Here is a 22,268-nt window from a genome sequence, read left to right as displayed (position 1 = left end):
CTCAAGTGTGACTCTAATTAACTGCATTATGTTGTCAATCTGTCTGCATTTATAAATTAGATGATAATTACTTGCAAACTTTGGCCAATCTGTCTGAGAGTGATTGCTGTCGGTCCGAGTTGGACAACAGTTACCTGAAGCATGTTGGTCCAACTAGGCAACCTGGGTAATTACCATCCAATCAAAAGTGTGTCACGGTAACTAGTGTGTGAAGACATTCAATGCAATCACATGGAAACCACTGATATTTCTTAGTCGCATGGAGGTTGCAGACAAGTTTTAACTTGAGAAACTGATTCATGTAAGATGCACTATATGAAATGTAGTCGGTTTGAAGCTCAGCTCAAAGCAAAGCAGGTCTAAAAGGTGAGGATGTCTTTGCTTCTTCTACAGTTCAAAGTCCTCTGCAATGTTTAAAAGTACAAACGATAAATTCTCTATATATTAAACCACAAATAGAAAGCTATTTATGTCATTTATTTGCAGTGGTTGACTATTATTAATCTGCTAAGGTCATTTCAGGTATAAGAGGATCGTATGGAGGCATCTGCATTTCTTTATATTGTTTATCAAGCAAAAGTCCAGATTATAATCACGTGAGCCAGGCATGAGGAACAAAAGATAAACAGCACATTAACTTTAATCACAGTTAAAAGCCGTTTAACCCAACAACAGAAAACAAGAAACAAAAGGAAAAAAATGGCCATTCAGTCCTAAAGATAGCATCAGATATATTGGTGACATCAGAAAGACTCCACAAATATCGAAGAGAGCTTTACAAGGCTGGGCTCGTTTTTACTTCAACCAAAGATGTCCTGAACCAACGATTCCACTGTTACTTTTTTGTTCTAGGTGACCTGTTTTTCCTTTATTAATATAATCTGTGTTTTCTGGAGATCTGTGCCGCCTGTCTGTGCAGCGTACATTTGGCAATAACACAACGCGGCAATAACCTGAGTTGAATATTACTGAATGTACCAACCGTCTTGTTTTTGTTTTTTGGTTGTTTTCTTTTTTTTTTTATAACTTATGCAATGTGTGTTTATGCGATAAAACTGGATGTTATCTAAGGTACAGGAGGAAGATCCATGTCAAGCAGCTGAGCTCAGTCCAATCGGTTTTTCGTGCTTATCAACGCAAAAGAAAAAAAAAAAAAACCCACAAGAACATTTCAGACTTACACTGAAGAGCGTAATGTAGTTGCTGATTAGGTCGTGGACCACACTAATTTCCTGTGTGGTTTGTCCTCGAGTCTGGAACAGGCAGGAGGAGAAAACGGAAGCCAGTTTTTCACTTGGCATGCGGTTCAGGTGGGAGCATTGCTGGATCCTGAATAACAGAGAGAAACATGCTTAGAAAATCCCTTAAATGTACCCGCAGGTCGACACGAGTGGCTCATATCTTTTGCTGAATCGCTCTCGTGGCCTCTAAAGCCCACTCATACTGCTTGCTGTGGCACGAGCACACAGAGAGCTGAATGAAACATCAGGCCTCGCTCCAAATTAAGCATCAAGTCAATTAAGTCTTCTCTAAACAATCTATATCAAAAGGAGCTAAATCTATCCACTGCAGGTTTCCAAGGGGAATCGAGTGAATGATACACAAAGACAGCAGTGTGGTTGTATTTAAAAAACAACACAAGAAGTGGAAGAAGGGGTTTTTGTAGCTGCAGCACAGTATCAAAGTTGTGCAAGCTTTTTCTTTGGCTCTGTATCTTCTGTGTTGTTTGTCTCTGCATTTCCACTCCAGGTAAAACAAACAGTAAATCAGTAGTTTCAGTCCACAACGCGCGAGCCGGCTGTAATTTATTACTAGAAATCTCCACAGTTCAAATTATCCAGAGGTGAAGAAGTAGAGAATTCAGCAGCGTAACCGACTGAGGGAAAAATATACGATTTTCATGAAAAGAAACAAAAAGCAGCGCACAGCCAGAAATAGCACCGCTCGTTTTGTAAACCTCAGCTATGTGTTTGCTAATTGCCTGAGTCTTTAATAATGAGCCACACAATCTGTCTCAGTTGAAAAATGCCAGCGCTCGCTAGAAACAATATGGAATTGATTCATCGCTTTCAACCGAAGGACACTGTTACTTCAGTGACTCACAAAAACAATCTTTTCCTGCTCAGCTTGTTTTCGTTTTTCCCCACAACAACTTTCCAGTGCATTCACTGTTCAGCAAACAGACTTAATTTGAAAGAATATTTAACAGTATTGGTCAGATGGAGGAAAAAAAAAAGCAAACAAAAAAATGGGGGTCATTAGGAGAATAGAGGAAACAATGCTGCTAATCAGCAGGTGACAAGCAGCAACCAGAGGGCCGCTCAGGCCTCATGACCTTTGAACCGCTATGCTCGTTTTGTCTGTGACGCAGAGCGGCCACTGGAGAGCCACACTTGTTTCATCAGCAACAAGGTCAGATAAGAACATTAGGACAACTTACGAATGCATAATATTGCAAAGTAGCTATCAAAGAATGGGTTTTTAATCCCAATTAGTGCCAACAAGTTGCTGCAAAAGTGGTTGAACTAATTAGGCTGGTTTTGAATCTTGCTGCTGTAAGTAAGAGAAAAACTTGTGCATCACGAAGATGCGGGGTCATGCAGATGTGACCCTGGTTCTCCTGTGACTTTACACTGCGTGAAGACGTTTCTGTGTCATATCCATCTGCTAGCAGACAACTGAAAAATGCCTAACAGCTGCATTGTGGTTGGATATGCTGCCGGGAGCAGGAGACAGAAGCTGATACCAGCGATAAAAAGTGAAACAACTAATGGCAAAACTTTAGTTGCCTGGCACTCAACTTTGCCTGTGTGTGCCGTGGGCATTTTTGTTACTGATAACTCAAGGATCCAAATGTCATGTTTGTCTAAGTTCGGGATATTCTGTTCAGTCTCCCTCGGCCCAGAAAAAATCATCCTGACTGTTAACTAGTTATGATGAGTAAGCATGTTGCAAACCCAGTGCACTCTACATCAATCACAATAATTCAATTCAGTCATAGCGATAAAGGAAGCTTCCCACCCTCAAAACACAGAGTGCTAACTCTTTAATAAGCAAATCACAATGTGTATATAAAAATCATAAAATTAATCATTTTATTCCTAACAGTTACTATATCTGTGTAAGCTGAAGCTACAGCATTTGGACTGCACTTTGCAAAATATATAAAAATACATATAATCCAGAAAGATATGAGTCATGTTTTTATGCTAAATCTCAGGACTAACTAGCTACATTAGCTTGCTAACAAATAGGTTGCTTTAGCTTTTAGCTGCTAACTAGTTGTGCGGTGCTAAAATAATACTCTGAAACAGCTAGATGTGCTACTTTTAAACGGCTAAAGCTATCTTCTTAGCATTCAACACTGTTTTCCCTCCACTGAACATAACTTTCAGAGTATAAAGGTTTGCTCCAACACAAAAATTTAAATAAAGTTATATTATAGCAGAAAAAATATATACCTCCCTGTGGAGTCTAAGCACAGGTAGGATAAATTTGGTTAGCTAATGCAGCTAATTAGCTTATGAGCGTAGCTGTTTTCCATGTATAAAAACAGCTACAACAAACTAGAGAGAAATAAAGAATCGTGCAAATGCTAGGATTTTCAACAGGTTTATCTGGTAGGCTGATATCCTTCCACTTATTTATGGTTATTAAAAAATAGTCCCTGGTCTCTCTCTCTCTCCCTGTGTCTGTGTCTCACCCACTCTGTCTGCACCGTGTAGGTGCAGCAGTTTCCACTGCTCCATCTGTGGCACATAATTAGTGTGGATAGCGAGCGTACATAAATAGAAGACGCATTTTAGAGTACAGGGTTAGTTCTTCAGTGGTTAGAAACCAGCTCTATCATCTTATTTACTGCGTTGTGTTATTTTTATTAATGCAATGTTGTTTAAGTCGTCTTTGCGCCTCGGGTTTCGAGTTTTTAAAAACCCTTAAACTTTCCCTCCCAGAATGTAAAAGTTGACCTTTGTAATAAAACAGCTTCACTAACACAAACGCTAAACATGTCATAGCTCGATGCCTGTGATCTCGTGCGTTTTTACCTGTAAAGATGCTGCAGCAGGGCTTCAAGGGTTGACCTGTTTATCTTTGGCAAGCTCTCTATGAAAGTGGAGTACTTCTTCACTCTCTGCCTTTCGTTCTTCTCATCTACCGAACCAAACAGAGAAGAAATATAATAAAATGAATATACCCAAGTACAAAAGCTCATGTTCAAACACATGCCACAAAAGGTTTTTTACAGTATGTTTAAAATGACTCTGCAAATTCACACAGTTTAGCATGGTGGACTTGTGTATTTCTCTCTTTCCTACAACTCTGCAGACTTTATAGTGTTTGACATCCCACATGCCAGAAAGCTCACACACCCAGAGCTGACACCCAGTATGGATAGAGCTCCTTGGTCAGCAGTGCATCCTCTGCCTGAGACAAGAAGCTCTTCAGCGTGTCAGTCACATCCTCAAGACGGTGCTCCTTCTCCCTCAGCTTCACATTACGGGCATCGTGGGTGAACTCCTCCAGGAGGTGAGACACTCGACCAGGATCCCCAGGCCTCTGGTAGACTCCCTCCTGGCACAAACCTGGGTACAGTATCAGAAGACAGCTGATTAATAAGAAATCGCCAGCTTCCTTCTGCACATGTTCTGTCCAAATGACAAATAGCTCTGTCGTGTAGCATCTCCAAGAGAAAATGACAGCATGTAGATTTTCTATATGACTGGATGCATTTATAGAAAAGTAAGCAGCCTTATGGACAGTGTGACTTGTGGGATTTAACAACGTTGCATAAGCACATTTGAATCTAAATTGCAGGTGGAATAAAATTGTCAGTGCAAGGTATATTAACCTTCTGTGCCATTTCACAGTCTCACTCAGAGTTAACTTTTATTCCAATCCCTCATTATACAGCACACTACTTACCGTGACACTGTAAAAGTCCACAGTTACCATACATTAACCAAGCCAGGACTCTGTATGATGCAGTTTCTAACTTTGTATGGAGCGTTCCTCCGATTAACAGCAGAGTGCAGTTGTGCTACATTTATTTTCCGCACTTCTAAAACTGTTTTTTTAAAAGGAAAGAGATAGGATAATGGCAGCGCATTGCCAGACAACATTAGAAAGCATGAAACTCTCATCGCAACACAGTGCACTGGATGAATCAGCTCCTCAAGGGGAAATCATAATAATAGTAATGCAGAACTTTCTTTTTTCAAATTAAAGAAAAACAACAAACTATTTTAGCTGAGAGATACAATGTAGCTCACCATACTGAGTGACAAAAGCAATGCAGCTGTCGACTATAATAGGAACACCGTTTTTAGTCAGCTGTTGGTCGCCGAGTGCATTGCCGTCTGTGCCAGCAGCCAGTTTGATAGCAGAGTGCCACACGGTGAAGTCCATCTTGTTGAAGCCATGAATGTAAACTGTTCTATTTATATATATGTGAAAAAAGAGAGACAGAAACACAGTAATTACTGATGAAGAATGCCATCCTGTGATTTGCCCGTACAACACGGCGCTTCCTATTCGATGACCTTAAGTTCATATATTTAGAAACGCGCTGCTAAGTCATTAAATTAACAACCGACATGATTAAAGGAATCCAAAGAGCTTCTACAGAACACACGTCTATAAACAACCGCTGGTTTCCCAGTAGGTTTGATCACAAAAAAAAAAAAGAAAGAAAGAAAAAAAAAAACATACAAACAAACAGCAATTAAAGACAAAGTTTTGTTGCACGATGCTAAAAGCGAGACTAAACTGGTTGGCTTGTGTGAGGGCTGCGATGCTACGTGCCATCTCACACCTTCTCTCTAACTGAGGCGAGGTTTTAATTACCTTGGATGGTTACAGTAGGTAAGGTGCATTTGGACTAACAAGACAAAAGGCTGAGTCGAAGCTAACAGGACCGCATAAAGCATATTGTTGCTGTATTGCTAATACAGTTCCAATTAGCACAGGCTTTTTTCCTCTCCCTCCCCCCCCCTTAGAGACATACCTTCCACACTCCACCATCAGCAGGACTTGGATCTTGTCTTCACCCTCAGTATGTGTGGAGACAGCTGGGGGGGTGGGGTTTAAAAAAAAAAAGGCAACAAGGTTTAGAAAATGCAGGCATACATTCAAATGAGCAACATCTTTAGAATTATTTGATCTTGCTCCAAAGCCCGAGAAAACTTTCGTCATGGAACTTGAGAGGTGATGCATTCATTCATCGGCTCTTAAATATACATTTGCTATTTAAATCAGTTAAATAACACCCTGCTAAAATATGTCTAGACATATCTGACTGGGCTTTTCAAAGGTGTAGGTATACACTGGGAAAATGAGATAAGTGAGAAAACAGTGCAGTGATGGAAAATGCCAAATGCATTGGAGTTAATAGCGTTTCCTTGTTGTAATGGGAAACATGATTTCAGGCTGTGTGCGAGCGTCTGACGGCCGAGTTAAACAAGCGAGGGAAGTGGGGCGTAAACACTGGTTTCATTTGTCATCAAGGTTTACATAAATTTGGTTGAAATGCAACTAAACAAGATTGCACTGTGCGCAGTATTTAAGACATCAAATAAAAGACAGAAAGGAAAAGAATACAGATACAAGGTTACTGGCATTCCTCTTTTGCAGAATCAATCTTTTGAAATCGGAATAAGAGTGTAAGATCCACAGAAACTGGGCTCAGGGACTCGAGCGCTCTGCCATAATCTCTTCTGGGGCTTCAAACAGCTGCTTGGATCATGGCAACAATCACACGCAGCAGAGAAAGTACAAAAAAAGATATGAGGCTCTGCACAAATCTCCTAGCAACAACATCTGGCACTTTCATCACACTCGAGCACTGGTTGTGCTCACATAATAGACAGAAAGATACAACATCGAAAAAAGAAGCAGGACTTCACCTTAATGAACTGTTGAATTTTGGAGATTGGTCCGTACCTCAGTAGGAACACTTGCTATACAATTACACACGCTTTGTCACAAAAGATTAAAAATTTGGGGAAATGAGCTTTGTTGCTTTGTTTCTCCTCACAGAGACAAATCCTGTGTAGAAATCTAGTAAGTAATAGTAAAAATAGCAGTGCTGGCCCCAAACAGCCAATCAGATGTTCAACATTTTGTGTATAGTTAAATTTCAGAGTTTCTATAGTGTGGTGGTAGGCGTATCTACTCATTACTAAAGTACAAAAGGTATTTGGTTTCTTCTTGGCTGACTGTATCCATAATATGGATTCATCTTTCTAAAGAAGCTATCCTGTACGTGTGCTATAACTTGTAACAGCAGGGATGTGGCACTCAAAGTGTCCTGAATAGAAATATATAGGAGAATCCATAGTTTACCTACTCATTTAAATATTATTAACTCAAAACCACAGTTACTAAGGCCTAGAAACCAGCTGGTGACCACCTAGAAAACTCTGATCACTAAAACATATACATTCCCCGACCAATTGGTGGCTGGTTAGTGGATGTTACCGGGTGAAATTGGTTCAAAGAGGGTATTGCATCAAAAACCTTCTTGTGATTCCTTTGGTCACTGGAGATTGCCATTATTGCCCGTAGTTTGCATGGAAGATGCTAGCTTATCTGTAAAATAAACTTTAATGCAAACTGGAAACTGAGAATGTTGGACACAAGCAAACCTTATCGCTGCAACCAACACATTTGAAAAACCGCAACTTTCTCTATGGTAAATGGAAAATGGACTGGTTCTTATATAGCGCTTTACACAACTTGCCTATGAAGGTAAATGTTCTCCGTTTCCTGTTTGCACTGTATTTTTGGCAACCAGATGGCAAATAATTTGTGAGTGTTTGCAGACTAGCTGAGATCTTCCATGCAAACTATTAGTGAACGCGGCAACCTACTGAGGACCAAAGAAATTATTAAGGTTTTCTGTACAGAACTGTGCACATCTGTGTGACCAGTTTCATGCTAGTGACTGCAAGCAATCAGTCGCTAACTGGTCAGGAAATATATATGCCGAGCAACCAGTCTCTAGGCCTGTGTTAAAAAGGAAGCAACCTCCAGCAATGACTCATTTTTCCCTAACTACCGGTTGTTGCCAGATGGTCCCCAACAAGACTCTAGTTCTCTGTGATTGAGGTATAATGTGCATCATTTGAGGCTGCTGTTATTGCTATTACTTTCTATTTGCCAAATTGAAAGTGAAAGTTTTAAAAGTAAAGAGCTTCTGTTATTTGTTGATGTTGCATAGTTTGTCCACCAGAGGGCACTTTGTAACACATGTTTTTGGAACACCACAAACACGGTAATCACCTGATGAGCAGAATCAGGTAGTGTATACACAAGTGTATAAATAACACATAAGTTTTATGAAAATCCATAGACACATTGGACTATTGGATTTTTAATTAATCAAAAATCAGTCATTGTATTTGTTTAGGACTCTGGTGGAATAAGCTAACGGTGATGGACTGGATGGCACACAATGTAAGTTACTGCTGTGTACGCAGAGGAGGAACATCATTAGGAAGATAAACACTTTCAAACTGTATTTTGTGGGAAGGTTTTTGCATCCCGGTGACCTCTGAAATTAAAGTTATGGCTCTCGCCTCATTGATTTAGGCAGGAGCTCGGTCCTAAAATAACTGTTCGATGGCAATAAGTTGTCTGCTGACTGGAAAGACGTGCTTCTACAAGGACTCTGCTGCTGGTTACTTTAACTCAACTTCAGAGTGTCCTTCACACTTTGTTTCTCCAGGATTAAACAAACAAGATATAATCTATAAATTGGAAAGCTATACAAGTCGAGTTATATTGATTTTCTACCTTTTTCTACCCTTTGCTTTTAGTCGTGCTAAAACTAACCCCACTATTAATCTGGTTCAGTCAGACACTTGGTACCCTGAGGACAAAAAAAACTAAGAACTCCTATGTGTGTAGTTTATTCTTTGTGTGAAATATCCATAACTGTCATTACTTTAGAGTGACAAGAAAAAAACTTTTCAATTTCCTCTACTGAATATTTAACAGACTAATCAATAATCTGTACAGACACAATTCAATTTGTTGGCACAAGCGAGATAGACGACTGGTAAAAGCATTACACATCACAGTGTTATTTTGGCTAGCAAATCCTTTGTACTCGTATAGGCCTTTGTATGTTGAGCTAAACAGCAAAAACTATTAATCCCCAAAAGTCTCTCTTAACAAGTAATTTGCTTTTTATTTTCTTTGGCAGATTTTCAAGGGCGCAGTGTTTCATTCTGATCCAAGCAACAAAAGGGGAAAGCAAAGAACTTCAGAGATTGATATTGACTTGAGAGAGGTTTATTAACAGTGTTATCAGGTAAATGCAAAACACTTGTCATAGCCGTTTGAACAAACACACAGCAATCCTCTTTTATCCATCTTACAGCTTAGTTGGAAATTTTTTATTACTTAATATGTTTGTGTGATAAGGAACTAAGTCTGCGGCCTTGTTCTCTCTTTAATTTGTGCTGAGCTTCCTGGAGGAAATTTTCATTAAGTTTTTGTTCACAAAATGTGAGCAATTTTAAATCCACATTTCCATTAGCGCATTTTGATTCCCCTTTTTATTTTTACAAGTATTATGTGATAAGCTCACAATATGACCGTCCCACCTCTGCAGGGCTTCGGGTCTGATTACACACGGTGGTGTCTTAGGAGCTGAGCTGTCAGTAAATACAACTGGAAAGAAAGAGAGAGGATTGTTTTTATTTTTTTTCCCTGTGCTTGCAACTCCTGCTGGTTGTCTATGGCATGTAACAATACTGTAAATAAAAGACTGTTTGTCAGACTATTTATATGTTTTAGAAAAATGACTCATCTCAGTCATACAATAAAAGATGAGCATAGCTATCGTGAATCAGACTGTAGGATAGATAACACTGCATGCTTGTTGGCTAATGACTTGCGATTGACAAGTTTGTAGCCATTGAGCCCGACTTATCTTCTTTCTGACTCAAATACTGACCAACACTTAAAAATTAACTTCATGTTTTAACTTTAAACCACTCAAGTCATCAGGATCGTGTTCACTGAGCTCACTAAGCAAGAGAGTAGAGGGCCCTTTTTCCATATACTTCTATGCAGCCAAAAGTCTTTGCAACTAGAGTTGTCGCCCCCTGCTGACCATTAAAAATAATGCAGGTTTAAGGGACTGCCACAAGCTATGTTCATCTTTTTTACTGTCTGTGTCTCAATCACTATTATAGCATACAGATATTCATTTTGAAAAATAAGGAACTATTTACAGTAAAGACAATAAAGCGGGGTATTATTTGGGGTGTGGTTATTTTGTGATCGGCAGGTACCTACTGTGTGACCGTGCAATATGTTTGATTTCTGTGTTTGGTTTACCTATCACACGTGATGGCCAGTTTTAATTTTTCGGTTGATTTAGAGGTCACTTTTACCGGCTAATGAAAAAAAGTTCGCTTGTCACACCAGCGAGAAAGCAGATTTTTGTGATATCCCTGCAAGTAGGAAAATCAGTGGTCAACAAGCGACTGCACTCATTTGTGGTAGTTGGCAGTTACACAGGTTACTTGGTGGGAGGCAACTTGTCTCCAACCAGTCACAACCTGACTCAAACTGACTACAATCATTTTCAGACAGATTAGCAAAGGTTTGCTAATATTTGCAGTCTAACTTATAGCACAGATAGATTTGCCAACACGTTGACAGCAACGTAGTCAGACTACACCGAGAAGTGCAACTCGTCTGCAATTGGTCTTTTTGAAATAGCAGATCTGACTAACTTGTTTGCCAAGTGGTCGTAATCTGGTCATATTCCTATAGAAACAAGACTGTGTCATGATGTTTTGGCACCATTTGTATCTTGTCATCTATAAGCACCCTATAAGCAATCGTGTGTATATGTTATTAGCACCACCTGTCATACAAATTGAGCTCTAAAGTGCTACAAGCGGTTAAAGAAAGTCCAGTGGGGACCTTCATCAATGTATCTGGAAAAGTGGACTTACATGGTATTCACTATTTTCCATAATAGCAGCTTCAAACTTACTGATACTATTCAGAAAAATCAAATGACATCTAACATATTAATGTAACGTTGTAGCATGTCATTAATAGAAGTATTCAAATCTAATCCGAATTGGCTATTTCTAATGTTAGCTTCCATTTAAACATGAATTATCAGCGACTTTTTAACACATGTTGGCTGTGACCGGCGATTGTTACATATCTTAAAAATGAGTTTTTTAAAAATCTAATTTTGCCTTTAAACGAACCTCGTTGTGGACACATTTTAAATGTGACTGCCAAATATGCTGGACAGCAGTCTTGTGCTGATGCCTATCTCAAATTTTAGATGATTGAGCAGAGCAGTGGGATTAACTTCCTTTTTTTTTCTATTTAGGCCAGTGCCGAAAGAGAAATCCACTGAGAAAATCGCACTGAATGAGTTTAAACTTAATGTGCTTATCTTGTTTGAAAACCTTTCATTTCACAAAGTTCTGGGTGGGAAGGCTGATTTGTGCACCGTGACAGGTTAATGATTATCCAGCTCTATCTGTCATTTTCTCCTCATTTTACTTTGCTTCTTGTTATTTGTGCCGCAGATATCTTGACACAAGACATCACAAAAAGATCAATCTCCTCTCAAGTACACAGCTGAGCCCCCGGGAAGCCGTTTTAAGACGTATTGCACTCTCATTCTTTTGGGGATATGATTCTTTTTTGCTGCTGTTAACAAGTTACAAGTGCTTCATAGCCAAGAGAAATGAATACCGAATAACTGGCAAGGATCAATAAATCATTATGTTTAGTCATTGGGCTGAATAGAGAATAAATGACAGTCGAGGCAATTAAGAATAAAATGAATAAAAGACAAAAATTAAGGCTTGTGCTTTAACGTCAGCGGGAAATTTTTTTTAAATGCATTTTAGAGGCGATTGGAATGATTATAACTCTGGCAGCCTGATGCAAAAAAGAGAAAGAAAAAACCCTCAGACATCACAGTTGCAAATAAAACTGATGCAGTCTGAAGTGAACCGTGTTGGAAACATGTTTTTTTTTTTTTTAATTGAAAAGTGTATTTATTTAATCCCCGAGTGTTACACAGGGGCACCTTTCATGTGGTGGTGTCACTGTAGAGAAAATAACAGTTAATCCTATGTCACAGACTGTGAATCCTAAAGGGATCCTTTCAGTGCTCCAGAACCTACCATCCCCTGACAAAACACAGTCCCTTCTGGCGCTAACGGCTCCCCGGCTGTGACAAATATGGTTTGAGAAAGCTGGGAATAAAAATGAACACCACTGCAGTTCTTTATCCCGCCCCAGGTGAGAAGATGGGGCGGCGCTTTGCGCGATTTGATCCATGTCGAGCTGTAAGTGGATTAAAAAGATCCATTGATTCTCCCCTCCTTCTGTTCGCACATCACACTGGCGCAATCCATTGAAATGTTCTAAAATCTTTATTATCTGCCAAACTATGCGTGAACTTTTGAGCCTTCCACGCTGACTGGCAGCCACTCCGCACCGACTGTCCTTTAAATAACTTGCAGTTTTGCCAGAAATGAGAACATATTGGCAAAATTCGTGTAAGTGGGCTGTGGGAACAGTGCTACCGTGACACCCTCATACTGTGAACATTATGTGGCTTTATGAAAGCAATGAATTCTTCTTCTAAAAAAAAAAAAAAAGAAAGAAAAGAAAAGGAAAAAAGATAATGTTTTCATAAAAGATTTTGTTAGCAGCTCTGGGGAAGCCGAATCCCATCTGAATGACGATCGCCTGTCGATGCATTACGTAATATTGACATTCACTGACCTCATCCTAGCGGAGGAGCTTCTTATTCTCTCCTCTGCTCGTCCTCTCCGAGCATGTCTTTTCTTTTTCTTCTTTTTCATATTATGGAAAACTAAGTTAGTCAGATAGAGGAGTGAGATTCAGCTGAAATGTGTAATGGTGTGAGAAGCTGAAATGTCTTTGCATCCTCCGACATCATTAAGTAGTTATAAATGCAAGCAGTAAGAGGGTGTTATGGATTGGTAGTTTTTTGGAAATTAAAGAGAGTATATGAAAATAGAGCGAATGCTACAAAGCCACAAATCTCAGCACATTCATCATGAAGTTACAGCAATTGACCGCTGACACTATCAAGCATAAACAGATATGGTTGCTTTGGGCTCTGAGATTAAAAAAAAAAAATCTGATTTATTGCCTATTAGAGGCCCACCAGAAGCTTCTTACGGGATTGTTTGCTCATGTAAACTGTGGCAATTCAGGGAAAGCTGAGGTATACAGTTTGTGTTAACTAAGAGAGCAATATAACTTTTACTATTTAGGTTCAAGTAAATTTTATGTGTACATAAGTCAGTAATGGGTTTTCTTTTAAAGGCAGTCAGGACTAAAGTTTGGGGTTTTTATAGTAATTCAAATAAGTCCCACAATCCTTGTTGTAATGAATCCCCCCTCAACTTTTTTCTCTGCATGAGTTCCATATTGCTGAGGTCCAGGGAAGATTTTGTCAGTGCCAACTGGGAGCACCTGGACCCTATGTTCCCAAACTATAAAGATGTTGTTGCCACGTTTTTCTGTCTTTCACTCACCTGCCTGTCTGCTAGCATGCTAGCCGTCATACATGTCCATACCACTGATCCCACCAGTTTCCACATCTAATTAGATTTGCATTTAATGTAGCCAAGTTTTTCTTTAAAGTTACTTTGTTGAACTGCCAATAGTGTGCCAAGCCTTTTTGTTACAGCCTTACGAGTTAGGCAGTGACAAACTGGGGGCTCGTCCGGGATTCAGACACGGGGCCTCTCATGTTTGAACTGGGAATCATGTCTCTGTATTAATCCTTTAAACTATACTTACAGTTATGTAAAAAAGAAAGTTTTTCAAATGAATCTCTGCAGTCCTGTGAAAGATGCACACCCCGACACTCGTAATTGTTTACGAGTGTCATTCAATAGTTTGATGAGCCAGCTTTAACAGCAATAACTTAAAGTAATGGTTTTCTATATGACTTCTTATCAGTATTTCACATCAGTGTGGAGGAATTTTGTCTCACTCTTCTTTACGCTGCTTCAATTCAATGAAGTCTACAGACATTTTTTATATACAGCTCTGCTAATGTATTCAGTATTTTAATCAGGCTGAGGTGTGGACCTGAACTGGGCTATTGCAACACTTTGATTTTTCCCTTTTTCAACCATTCTTCTGCAGATCTGCTGTTGTGCTCGGGATCATTGCCCTGTTGCATGACCCAGTTTCAGTCAAGCTTAAGGTGTCAGACAGACAGCCTGACATCTGACTCTCGAATACTTTGGTATACAGAGGAGTTCATGGTCAACTCAAGGACTATAAGGTGCCCACGTCCCGTGGCTTTTCCTCTTAATTCCTAAGGAAGGAGTAAGGGTGTTTGTGATTTTCACAGAGCTGCACAGAGTCCTGTATATGTGACTTTTTCCACACATGATTATACTTGTATAATGCATTCTGTCTAATGAGTTTTTTATATGATTGCTTTACATGGTGTCATTACTGTTAGGTGGCTGAGTTTGCAAATTTAAATATATGAATTCAAGTATACTGTGTGTGCAAAAATCATAATCTTGAAAGTATAACCACTTGTACTTCTGTGCAGTAAATGTGTCTCAATTCAAAACTGGAGAAAAGACAGTAACCTTGCTATTGATGTAATGCATTTTTTAATATACGTGGATAAGATGATTCATGGTTACTTGTCAAAAAGGAGAAGTAAAGCCAAGACTTTCAGGAGCCAAACTATGTTATCATGGACAAAAAGTTATTAGAGCAAAGTTTCTTCAACAAGACAGGGAGGGTCTGTCCATTAAATTTAAGTTTGTTCGACTCTGAGACCTGATTATGCACCACTGAACCTACGTTGAGTTACAATATCTAACTTCTTATCTGGCTAATGATACAGACGGCAACTTCACTGAGCTCCCAGCATGAGCACACAGTGAGAGGCAGGGAAAAAATGCTTACTGAGTTCTTGCAGTTGCTTGAGTTGAAGTACTTCCTCCTCTCCCTCCTCCTCTCCTGAGCTGAAGTGCAGAGTAGACCCTTCCAGCATAAACCAGCCCATCCTCCAGTAGTACAGGTCGTGACCTTCTTTGTAGTGGAGTCTGCCAATCAGTTCACTCTCTTTCCGCACTAGTCCCTCGACTTTAGGTGGGATGAAGCACTGCGGATCAGATAAGTAAACAAAAAGGAGTCTTATTTATTAGAGACGTCTATGATTAAAAATACTGGCAGCGACCAGTGCTACCCCTCAGCCTCCTAGTACTTGCATTATTATTGCAAAATATTGCATTGACAAGATTTTCTGAAAATTTGACCACTGACCTCTAACCTTTGGGTCAAGGTCACTGAGATTCAAACTTGTCTGAGATTTTTAGTGGACACACCTTTCTTATCAGTTTAAAAATCCTAGGTGACGTCCCTCTGATATAAATATGAAACTTCTATATCGCTTTGCTCTCGACTTCACAAACTTGGGTGCCCACATCACCTCCTTGCTCGACTGCTCGGCAGGGTGACATCACAGCCTATTTTATCTGTTTTTGTTTTAAAGGTGAAACTAATAGCACAGCTGAAGCCTCATTTTCCTTAAACAGACACCCGAAGACCCATTCACTGCTATTCTTCAGACACTGTTCTGTAATTTAAGCTGAAAAACTCAACTGTGCCTAGGTCTAAAAACGTATTGATTAAAGATGCTGTGTGTTGCAGTGTCCATGATTGGGTTTCCTGGGAGTTGAGGATAAAACAGGGACAGGTTTGTGTAGTGTTGAATGATTCTGTCAGTATGTGAGGGAAGGGAAAGAGAGACTATATCTCTTAATGAAATAAGAAAAGGTAGGTTGAGGCTCACTGAGGATAAAAAAGTATGAGACACAAGTGCTGCGGTTCAGCAGCACTTTCACAAAGTTTCTTCTTTGTGGCTTTGCTTATTAAAGACACAAAGAAAATAATTGTTTACAAGTGTCATTGTGCACTGTATCTGCAAACTGTGTCACCTTTGTCAGCGCCTGGATCCAATCATGCTGCGTTTCCTGTGTTTCCGCTCCGAAAATCAGCAGTCGCTCCGTCTGCAGGTACAGCTCCACGGTAAACACAGCCCTGCCAGAGATGCACGGCTCACTATCAGATACGAGGAAAGGAAAACGTCCTAACAGACGCACACAGAAAAACAGAAAACGGCTAACGAAGCATCCAAATCTAGCTTCAGTTTTCACACAACCGATACATACGTTAAATCTAGTCAGATCTGCTGGGCAGCTTTCCTGAAGCAGCTGAGAGTCGAGTGTCTTTCTAAAGGCCACTTCTGTTGAGTTTGTTTATTCACCACTCCTATGGTGCTCTGGCACACAAGTTCGTTAGTATTTAGCCTCTATAATGTTCTATATGTGGGATCTTTGCTGTGCTCTCAGTGCCTCAGACTTGTTGCAGAGACACACTGCCAATGTACAGATACCGGTCATTTCTTTATATTTTGTTAGCTTTTCTATGCATGAATGATTCAAAGGTCAGTTTTAAGTGGCTTAAAATACAAAATAAAAAATTCATTCCTCTATAAGTGGTTAGGTACAAGGACTGGAGCAAAAATTGGTTAAAAGAAAAAAAGGAGAAAGTTTTCATTAATTTCAATGCATTCATTTAACATTGCCTTGTTGTGCTGTAATTCCTTACACCACATATAAAATTTCATGTTCCTGTCTAACAAAGGTTTCAGACAGAAACTGGTACAAATAATTACATTCCTTCAAAGAACCATTACTAATTGCAAACTGCAAAAACCATTAAAGTTGTTTTACTGCTACACTGGAAATGATTATCAAAAATGTTCACCACAGCACAGTTCAAACAGACTTTGGCTCACGTGTGGCATCTGTATTTAGTGTTTTTCCCACCATTCTATACTTTTAATGCGAAACACACTTTATGAGGCGTTATCCCACCTTACGTGTTGACGCAAATGCCATCAGCAATCTGTAAATAAAGCAACAACAAAGGAGCTTTTTCCCCCCCCGTATATCACAATCACAAGACTTAATTGGATTCCACCCATCAAGCTCCACTGTCTACATTAAGAGGACAGCTTTTATACAATTAGGAGCAGTCGGTTGTTTTAACACCATTTAATAACAATAAGATTCTTGTTGTGATGGGCATCACCGTACAGGTCTTTGCTTAAATGTGTTGCAGATCAGCTCATCGGCGGATATTCACCTGCCTGAAAACATATCTGAGCATAAAAATTGAAGGTGTGCGTGCACCAAACACGTGAATTTTAAAAAGAGAAAAAAAAAAAGAATAGGCAGTATTGCACATACTTTCACACTCATCCATCCCCACACTCGCAGGTAAAACCCTTGCTGTTGGTAACCCAAAGGCAACTATTAATCTTTGTTGGTCTTTCTCTTCCTGTTGTTTCTGCCTCCGTCTCCCTCAGTGAAGGTGCACGGGTCAGAGTATCACTCGCTTAATGGTCGGTACATACTGGCGAGCAGTAGTTCCCTTTCTGTTGGTGCGCTACAACGAGGGCAGCTCTAAATGCTACAGCGACGGGTGTTTAAGGTGGCGTGTCGCCGGGGTCACGGCAGCGCCAAGCTGCTCGCTTCTAAAGCGTGTCAGGGGAACAGGAGAGACATGGGTGTTTGTGCGCTCTTTGCGTGACCTGGCCCTCCCCCTTCCCTGCGATCCCCCCCGCTGCCTCCGCGCTGGGAGGCTTGCAGGTGCTTGTTAGAAAGGGGGTCCCAGAGGAAGTGCGAGGGAGAGAGCGGCGGGGGCGGGGTTACCTTGATGTGATGGGGAAAATTCCTTTGTAAAGAAAGGACAAGAGAGAGATGAGAGACGAACGCTGCATCATGAGAGTCCCAGAGGGAGGGAGTGGCTGAGGGGGAAGAGGAGAGACAGAAACAGGAAGCAAACTAGAAGGAAGGAGAGACCGAAAGGTGTTGAAATAATGATGTGCACAAGAACATGAGCTATAAGAAGCAAACATGGGTCACTGTTTTGTGTTGTACGTGGCATCAGTTTGAAACGGTTTGTCCCCTATGGACCACCTCACGGATAAACTTTATCTGCACAACAGCAAACTACATGTAGTTATCAAACTTTATGCCTTTAAGTTGATGTGGACACCAGTTTGGTGGGAGAAGTCAGCTTAAGGCAGTAAGATGGTTTCTGCAAAAACCTGCCTTTATTAAACGGTGATCAGAATTCGGTCCTACCTGCGCTGGTGCAGGGTGCAGCATTTGTTCTCATGGAGCAGAGAGCTCTGCAGGGATATTTCTGTCCTTGCTGTTGTTTAAATTTAAATTTAGTTTGAAAGTTTAGCTGTTGTGTAACTTTCAGGCAGGGGAAAAGAGTCATTAGGTTGGTTATGCACTGTAACGAAGGACAAAAAATGATACAGATCACAATCACGCTGCAGCAGGCGAGCGACGCACGAGGTAACAAGCACACCACAACAATAGAAACACTAATTTTAGTAAAGATTTCACTTTGAAGTCACTCATTTTCCTCTGTCCTGTAGTGGGATTTATTCATAGTCTGCGAGATGACGAGACTTTGAGATTTCTTAAAAGCGGACCGGTTATGGTTACTTCCAACTCTATATTCTTATTCTTAGTATCTGTGAGAGCAGCTTTGCATGATTCACAGTTCAAAATAATCCTCGTCTGTCTCATACTGGGCCCTGCTACAGCTTAGTTAGTTCATCCAGCATCATCTACTTCAAGGCCATTGTTTGGCTCTCGCAAACAGAGGTTTGAACAGCAACTGTGTGGCCTTTTTGTCCTCACAGCCTGTGCTGTGTACCTGAAATACTCATATTAGGGATATCTGCACACTGACTGTTTCGTTATAGCAGTCTGGACCTGCCTCACAGGGATTCCTTGCACATACACCACGCTTAATACTGTAACCGTCTATTATTCTAGCATTATATACACATATATACCAGAAAAAAGTAGTTAGCCCTATGCCCTCACAGCAAGAAGGTCCCGGGTTCAAATCCATTGCTGTGGCGTTTGCATGTTCTCCTCGTGTTTGCACCCCTTCCTCTCACAGTACAAACACTTGCACATGGGGTTGGGTTAATTGGTGATTCTAAATTGCCCGAATGGCTGTCTGTCTCTCTAACCGAGCCCTGTGACAGGCTGGTGACCTGTCCAGACTGCACCCACCTTCCCTCCCTTTGACGGCAGCGATAGGCTCTATCCCCCCTTGTGACCCTGAATTGGGTTAGCAGAAGAAAATAAATGGACAGAAATAAGAAAATGAACACATAATGACATTTAGTCTCTTGCTTTGTGATGGTTAAAGTGCAAAGCGAGCAGCAGTTTTAAACATTTTCTTAACTTACACAGTCAACCAAAAAGGTGATTTAGTTAGTTTACACCTCAGAAGAGTCTGAAGTCTGTCTTTTTATGTGAGCCTGAGCCTGACCATCTAGTCTTAGTGACACATATCAGACAGCCTAGTCAGCTTTATCTGAATATAGGTATGGAGATGTTCAAAATGTTGTCCTGGATGTACAGCTGTCTGTCTGGTCCCACCACGTTTCCACAAGAGAAATTAAGGCACCTATGATACAGATTATGCAATTGTTAACAGCCCAAGAAACTTTATTGCACGCCACGCTGTGCAGGACGGATCTGATAAACTTGGGTATGACATCAAGTTTGATGTACATGGACATTAGAATGATAATTCCCAGCTGTGTCCTCCTCCGTGGGGACAAAACAGCTTTATAACATGCTTCTGCTGCCATAAATCAGCTATATTTCTTCTTTGTCTTTCTTATTTTGCATGTTTTACCTCAATCTACTCTGTCTGGCTTTTGTTTTGTTCGCACAATGATGCCACTGCTGCGAAGATCACAGCATCACCCTAAAGTTTGACCGTCAGAGTTTCCTCCTAGGTCGACCAGATGAAACCAGATGGAACCGCTCTCCCTGTGCAGCTTTGGAGGCATATCCAAAGATATGATTCTTCACACTTGTCATCTTTTTATCCGGGACTCTTTAAGTAAGAATTTCAGTTCTACTACTTCGCACAGATGAAAATCAAATAAGAAACCCTCAATTTTCATGCTCATGCTGCCACCCTATCACAGCAATCAGAAGAGCTCTCTGTCCTTTATTGCACATGTGAAAACTCCATGATTAAGGAAATATTTCACACATTACTGTAAAAAGCTGACCCTCCTTATTAGAGACCCCATTTTTAAATTGGTTCAATTCAATTTTCAAGTAGGCTTCATTTACACACGCTCGTGCTATTTTAAGTGTGCTGGAAAATAGTTTTTTATACTAAGAGTGAGTTAAGAAACACTTCCTCACAGAGGAAACTTGCTGTGCAAGACTTACCTGTGTTTTAAATATGCACAAACTTATCTATATGTATTTTTGTAGCTTTTTAGTTTCTCCTTAATGCTTCCGTGTACCTCGGAAAAGTCTAAACTCCCTGCCCTACATAGAAAACCCATGTCACTTGCAAAGTCGGCGTCTAAGCTCTTCCAAAAAGCTTGTGTGCGTGTGAGAGAGGAGGACATGATAACGAACATGACAGATAATGAAACGGCACCAAGAAAGCAGTTAAAAAGGACGAAAAAGAAAAAACTGGAAAGAAGCAGTTCCAAGGCTTTTAGCTAAATCTGAAGGTCGGAATCGACTTACAAATATTCTTGTCAGAACAGGCAGATGAGTAAGAAAAGAAATTTTAGGCGAGGAGAAAAAAAAAAGTCAACTTATCACCAGCTAACATACTCCCTTTGCATTAATTCCTTAGGAGTGGATTTCTAATATTCATAAACTTTAGCCAACGTATGTTTTGGGGCTGCGCTATAATTCACGGTGTCCTCTGCCACGGTGAAATTACCCAAATGCCATGTTTAATGGAAATGACACCTACGGCCTCCTGCAGCGCGGTGATAGGCTGCTGGTGGGAGTGTGTCATCTGCATACATTAATATTCATGAGCGGCAGACAGTGGAGAGGTGAGACGTCCCGGCTCTCTCCGTGCACGGGCATGCTGGGAACGCTGGAAGTTGCAGGATTGAGACGGAGCGAGGAAGAGCTTAATCTAGTGAAACGCACGGCCATTATGAGCGCCAGCGACGGAGAAATAATAGCTGTTGCGAAGGTGACGCCGTGACCTGTAACTGAGATTTATGTGCAGGGCTAAAAATGGTGCAAGTCGATGCTGCTTTGTAGCACACTCACCAAACACACGCACGCACGATTATCGGTGTAACCTGTCACGGCAGTGTGTGTGTGTGTGTCCAGCTCATTAAAAAAGGTCAAAGTTTTAGCAAGCCAGATGTGTCTCTAATGGCTGTATACATAACATTTACAAATAAAAGCATTGTTTCCTCTTCATAACATCTGCTGCTATCATTAAGGACTTGGCTTATGCTTTAATCATAAGCCGTTATCAGACTCTGAGCTCGGGAACATGGGGGACAGGCACATGAACGCACATACAGGATGCAGTGGGAGTGTGACGCACGTGAGCGGGGACGTATGGGGACATCTGCTGTTTCTTTTTTCTGTGTTTGCACCACTTCCACAAGAAATAAATAAATAAGTAAATAAAAGTTTGTTGTCAAAGCAACTTTTTTTGTTGTTTTTTTTGTGGTGTAGCTGCATCATAATCTGACTGAGGAGTGCTGAACGCGATCGGGGTGAGGCGGAACGGTAACACGAACACAGGAAGTGGCAGTTAAAGCTGCATCCCCACCAAAGTAAATAGTAAACACAGCGCTCATAAAGCCCTGATGGTTCTGTAAAACTGAATAATGCTCAGTCTGAGGTTATGCTAATGAGACGCACGACGAGGGGAAAGAAACAGAGCAGAAGCCCGGGTATACATCCACGTCAAGCAGGCTGTGGCGCTGCAATATATGAATAACACGTGCAGTAAAAATGATTTTAACCAATAAAACAAATAAATTATTCAAAATGCATTTTGTGTATGTGTGACACGTGTGTCCTTAAAGCAGATTTAACAATCACATAAATTATGATTTAGTAGAGAGGATGCAAATGAAGCATTTCAAAGCAGTTTAACTGTAGGGTTGTGCTGCGTATGCTTATGTATGAGGGATGTGCATGAATAAGAGTAAATTTAAATGTTGAGTGTTTATGAAAGCCTTATTACCTTGTTGATCTCCTGCAAAGTGTAATTTATGTGCGGTCCCCACATACTGGATTTAAATTAATGTTAAATGCTCGACATTAACAGCATAGCAGGGAAAGCTGTGAATATCTGGT

General features: G+C 40.5%; 1 protein-coding gene across 4 annotated transcripts in view; it reads right to left on the bottom strand.

Moving 5' to 3' along the window:
• The window catches only part of zmp:0000000660 (arf-GAP with Rho-GAP domain, ANK repeat and PH domain-containing protein 2), a 161,897-nt gene that overhangs the window by 28,132 nt on the left and 111,497 nt on the right, over window positions 1-22,268 (bottom strand). For all 4 annotated transcript variants that reach the window (XM_039609635.1, XM_039609634.1, XM_031749355.2 and 1 more), the window contains exons 17-23: window positions 16,005-16,107; window positions 14,971-15,169; window positions 6,005-6,068; window positions 5,271-5,434; window positions 4,371-4,583; window positions 4,047-4,152; window positions 1,182-1,329 (exon numbers count right to left, since the gene is read on the bottom strand). In XM_039609635.1, coding sequence (XP_039465569.1) covers window positions 1,182-1,329; window positions 4,047-4,152; window positions 4,371-4,583; window positions 5,271-5,434; window positions 6,005-6,068; window positions 14,971-15,169; window positions 16,005-16,107 — 997 coding nt within the window. The remainder of the gene's footprint in view (window positions 1-1,181; window positions 1,330-4,046; window positions 4,153-4,370; window positions 4,584-5,270; window positions 5,435-6,004; window positions 6,069-14,970; window positions 15,170-16,004; window positions 16,108-22,268) is intronic.

This window comes from Oreochromis aureus, linkage group 3, assembly GCF_013358895.1.
Source record: "Oreochromis aureus strain Israel breed Guangdong linkage group 3, ZZ_aureus, whole genome shotgun sequence".
Lineage (NCBI taxonomy): Eukaryota > Metazoa > Chordata > Actinopteri > Cichliformes > Cichlidae > Oreochromis > Oreochromis aureus.
The sequence above is the reverse complement of the archived record's forward strand: the minus strand, read 5'-3'. Positions and strand labels throughout refer to the sequence as shown.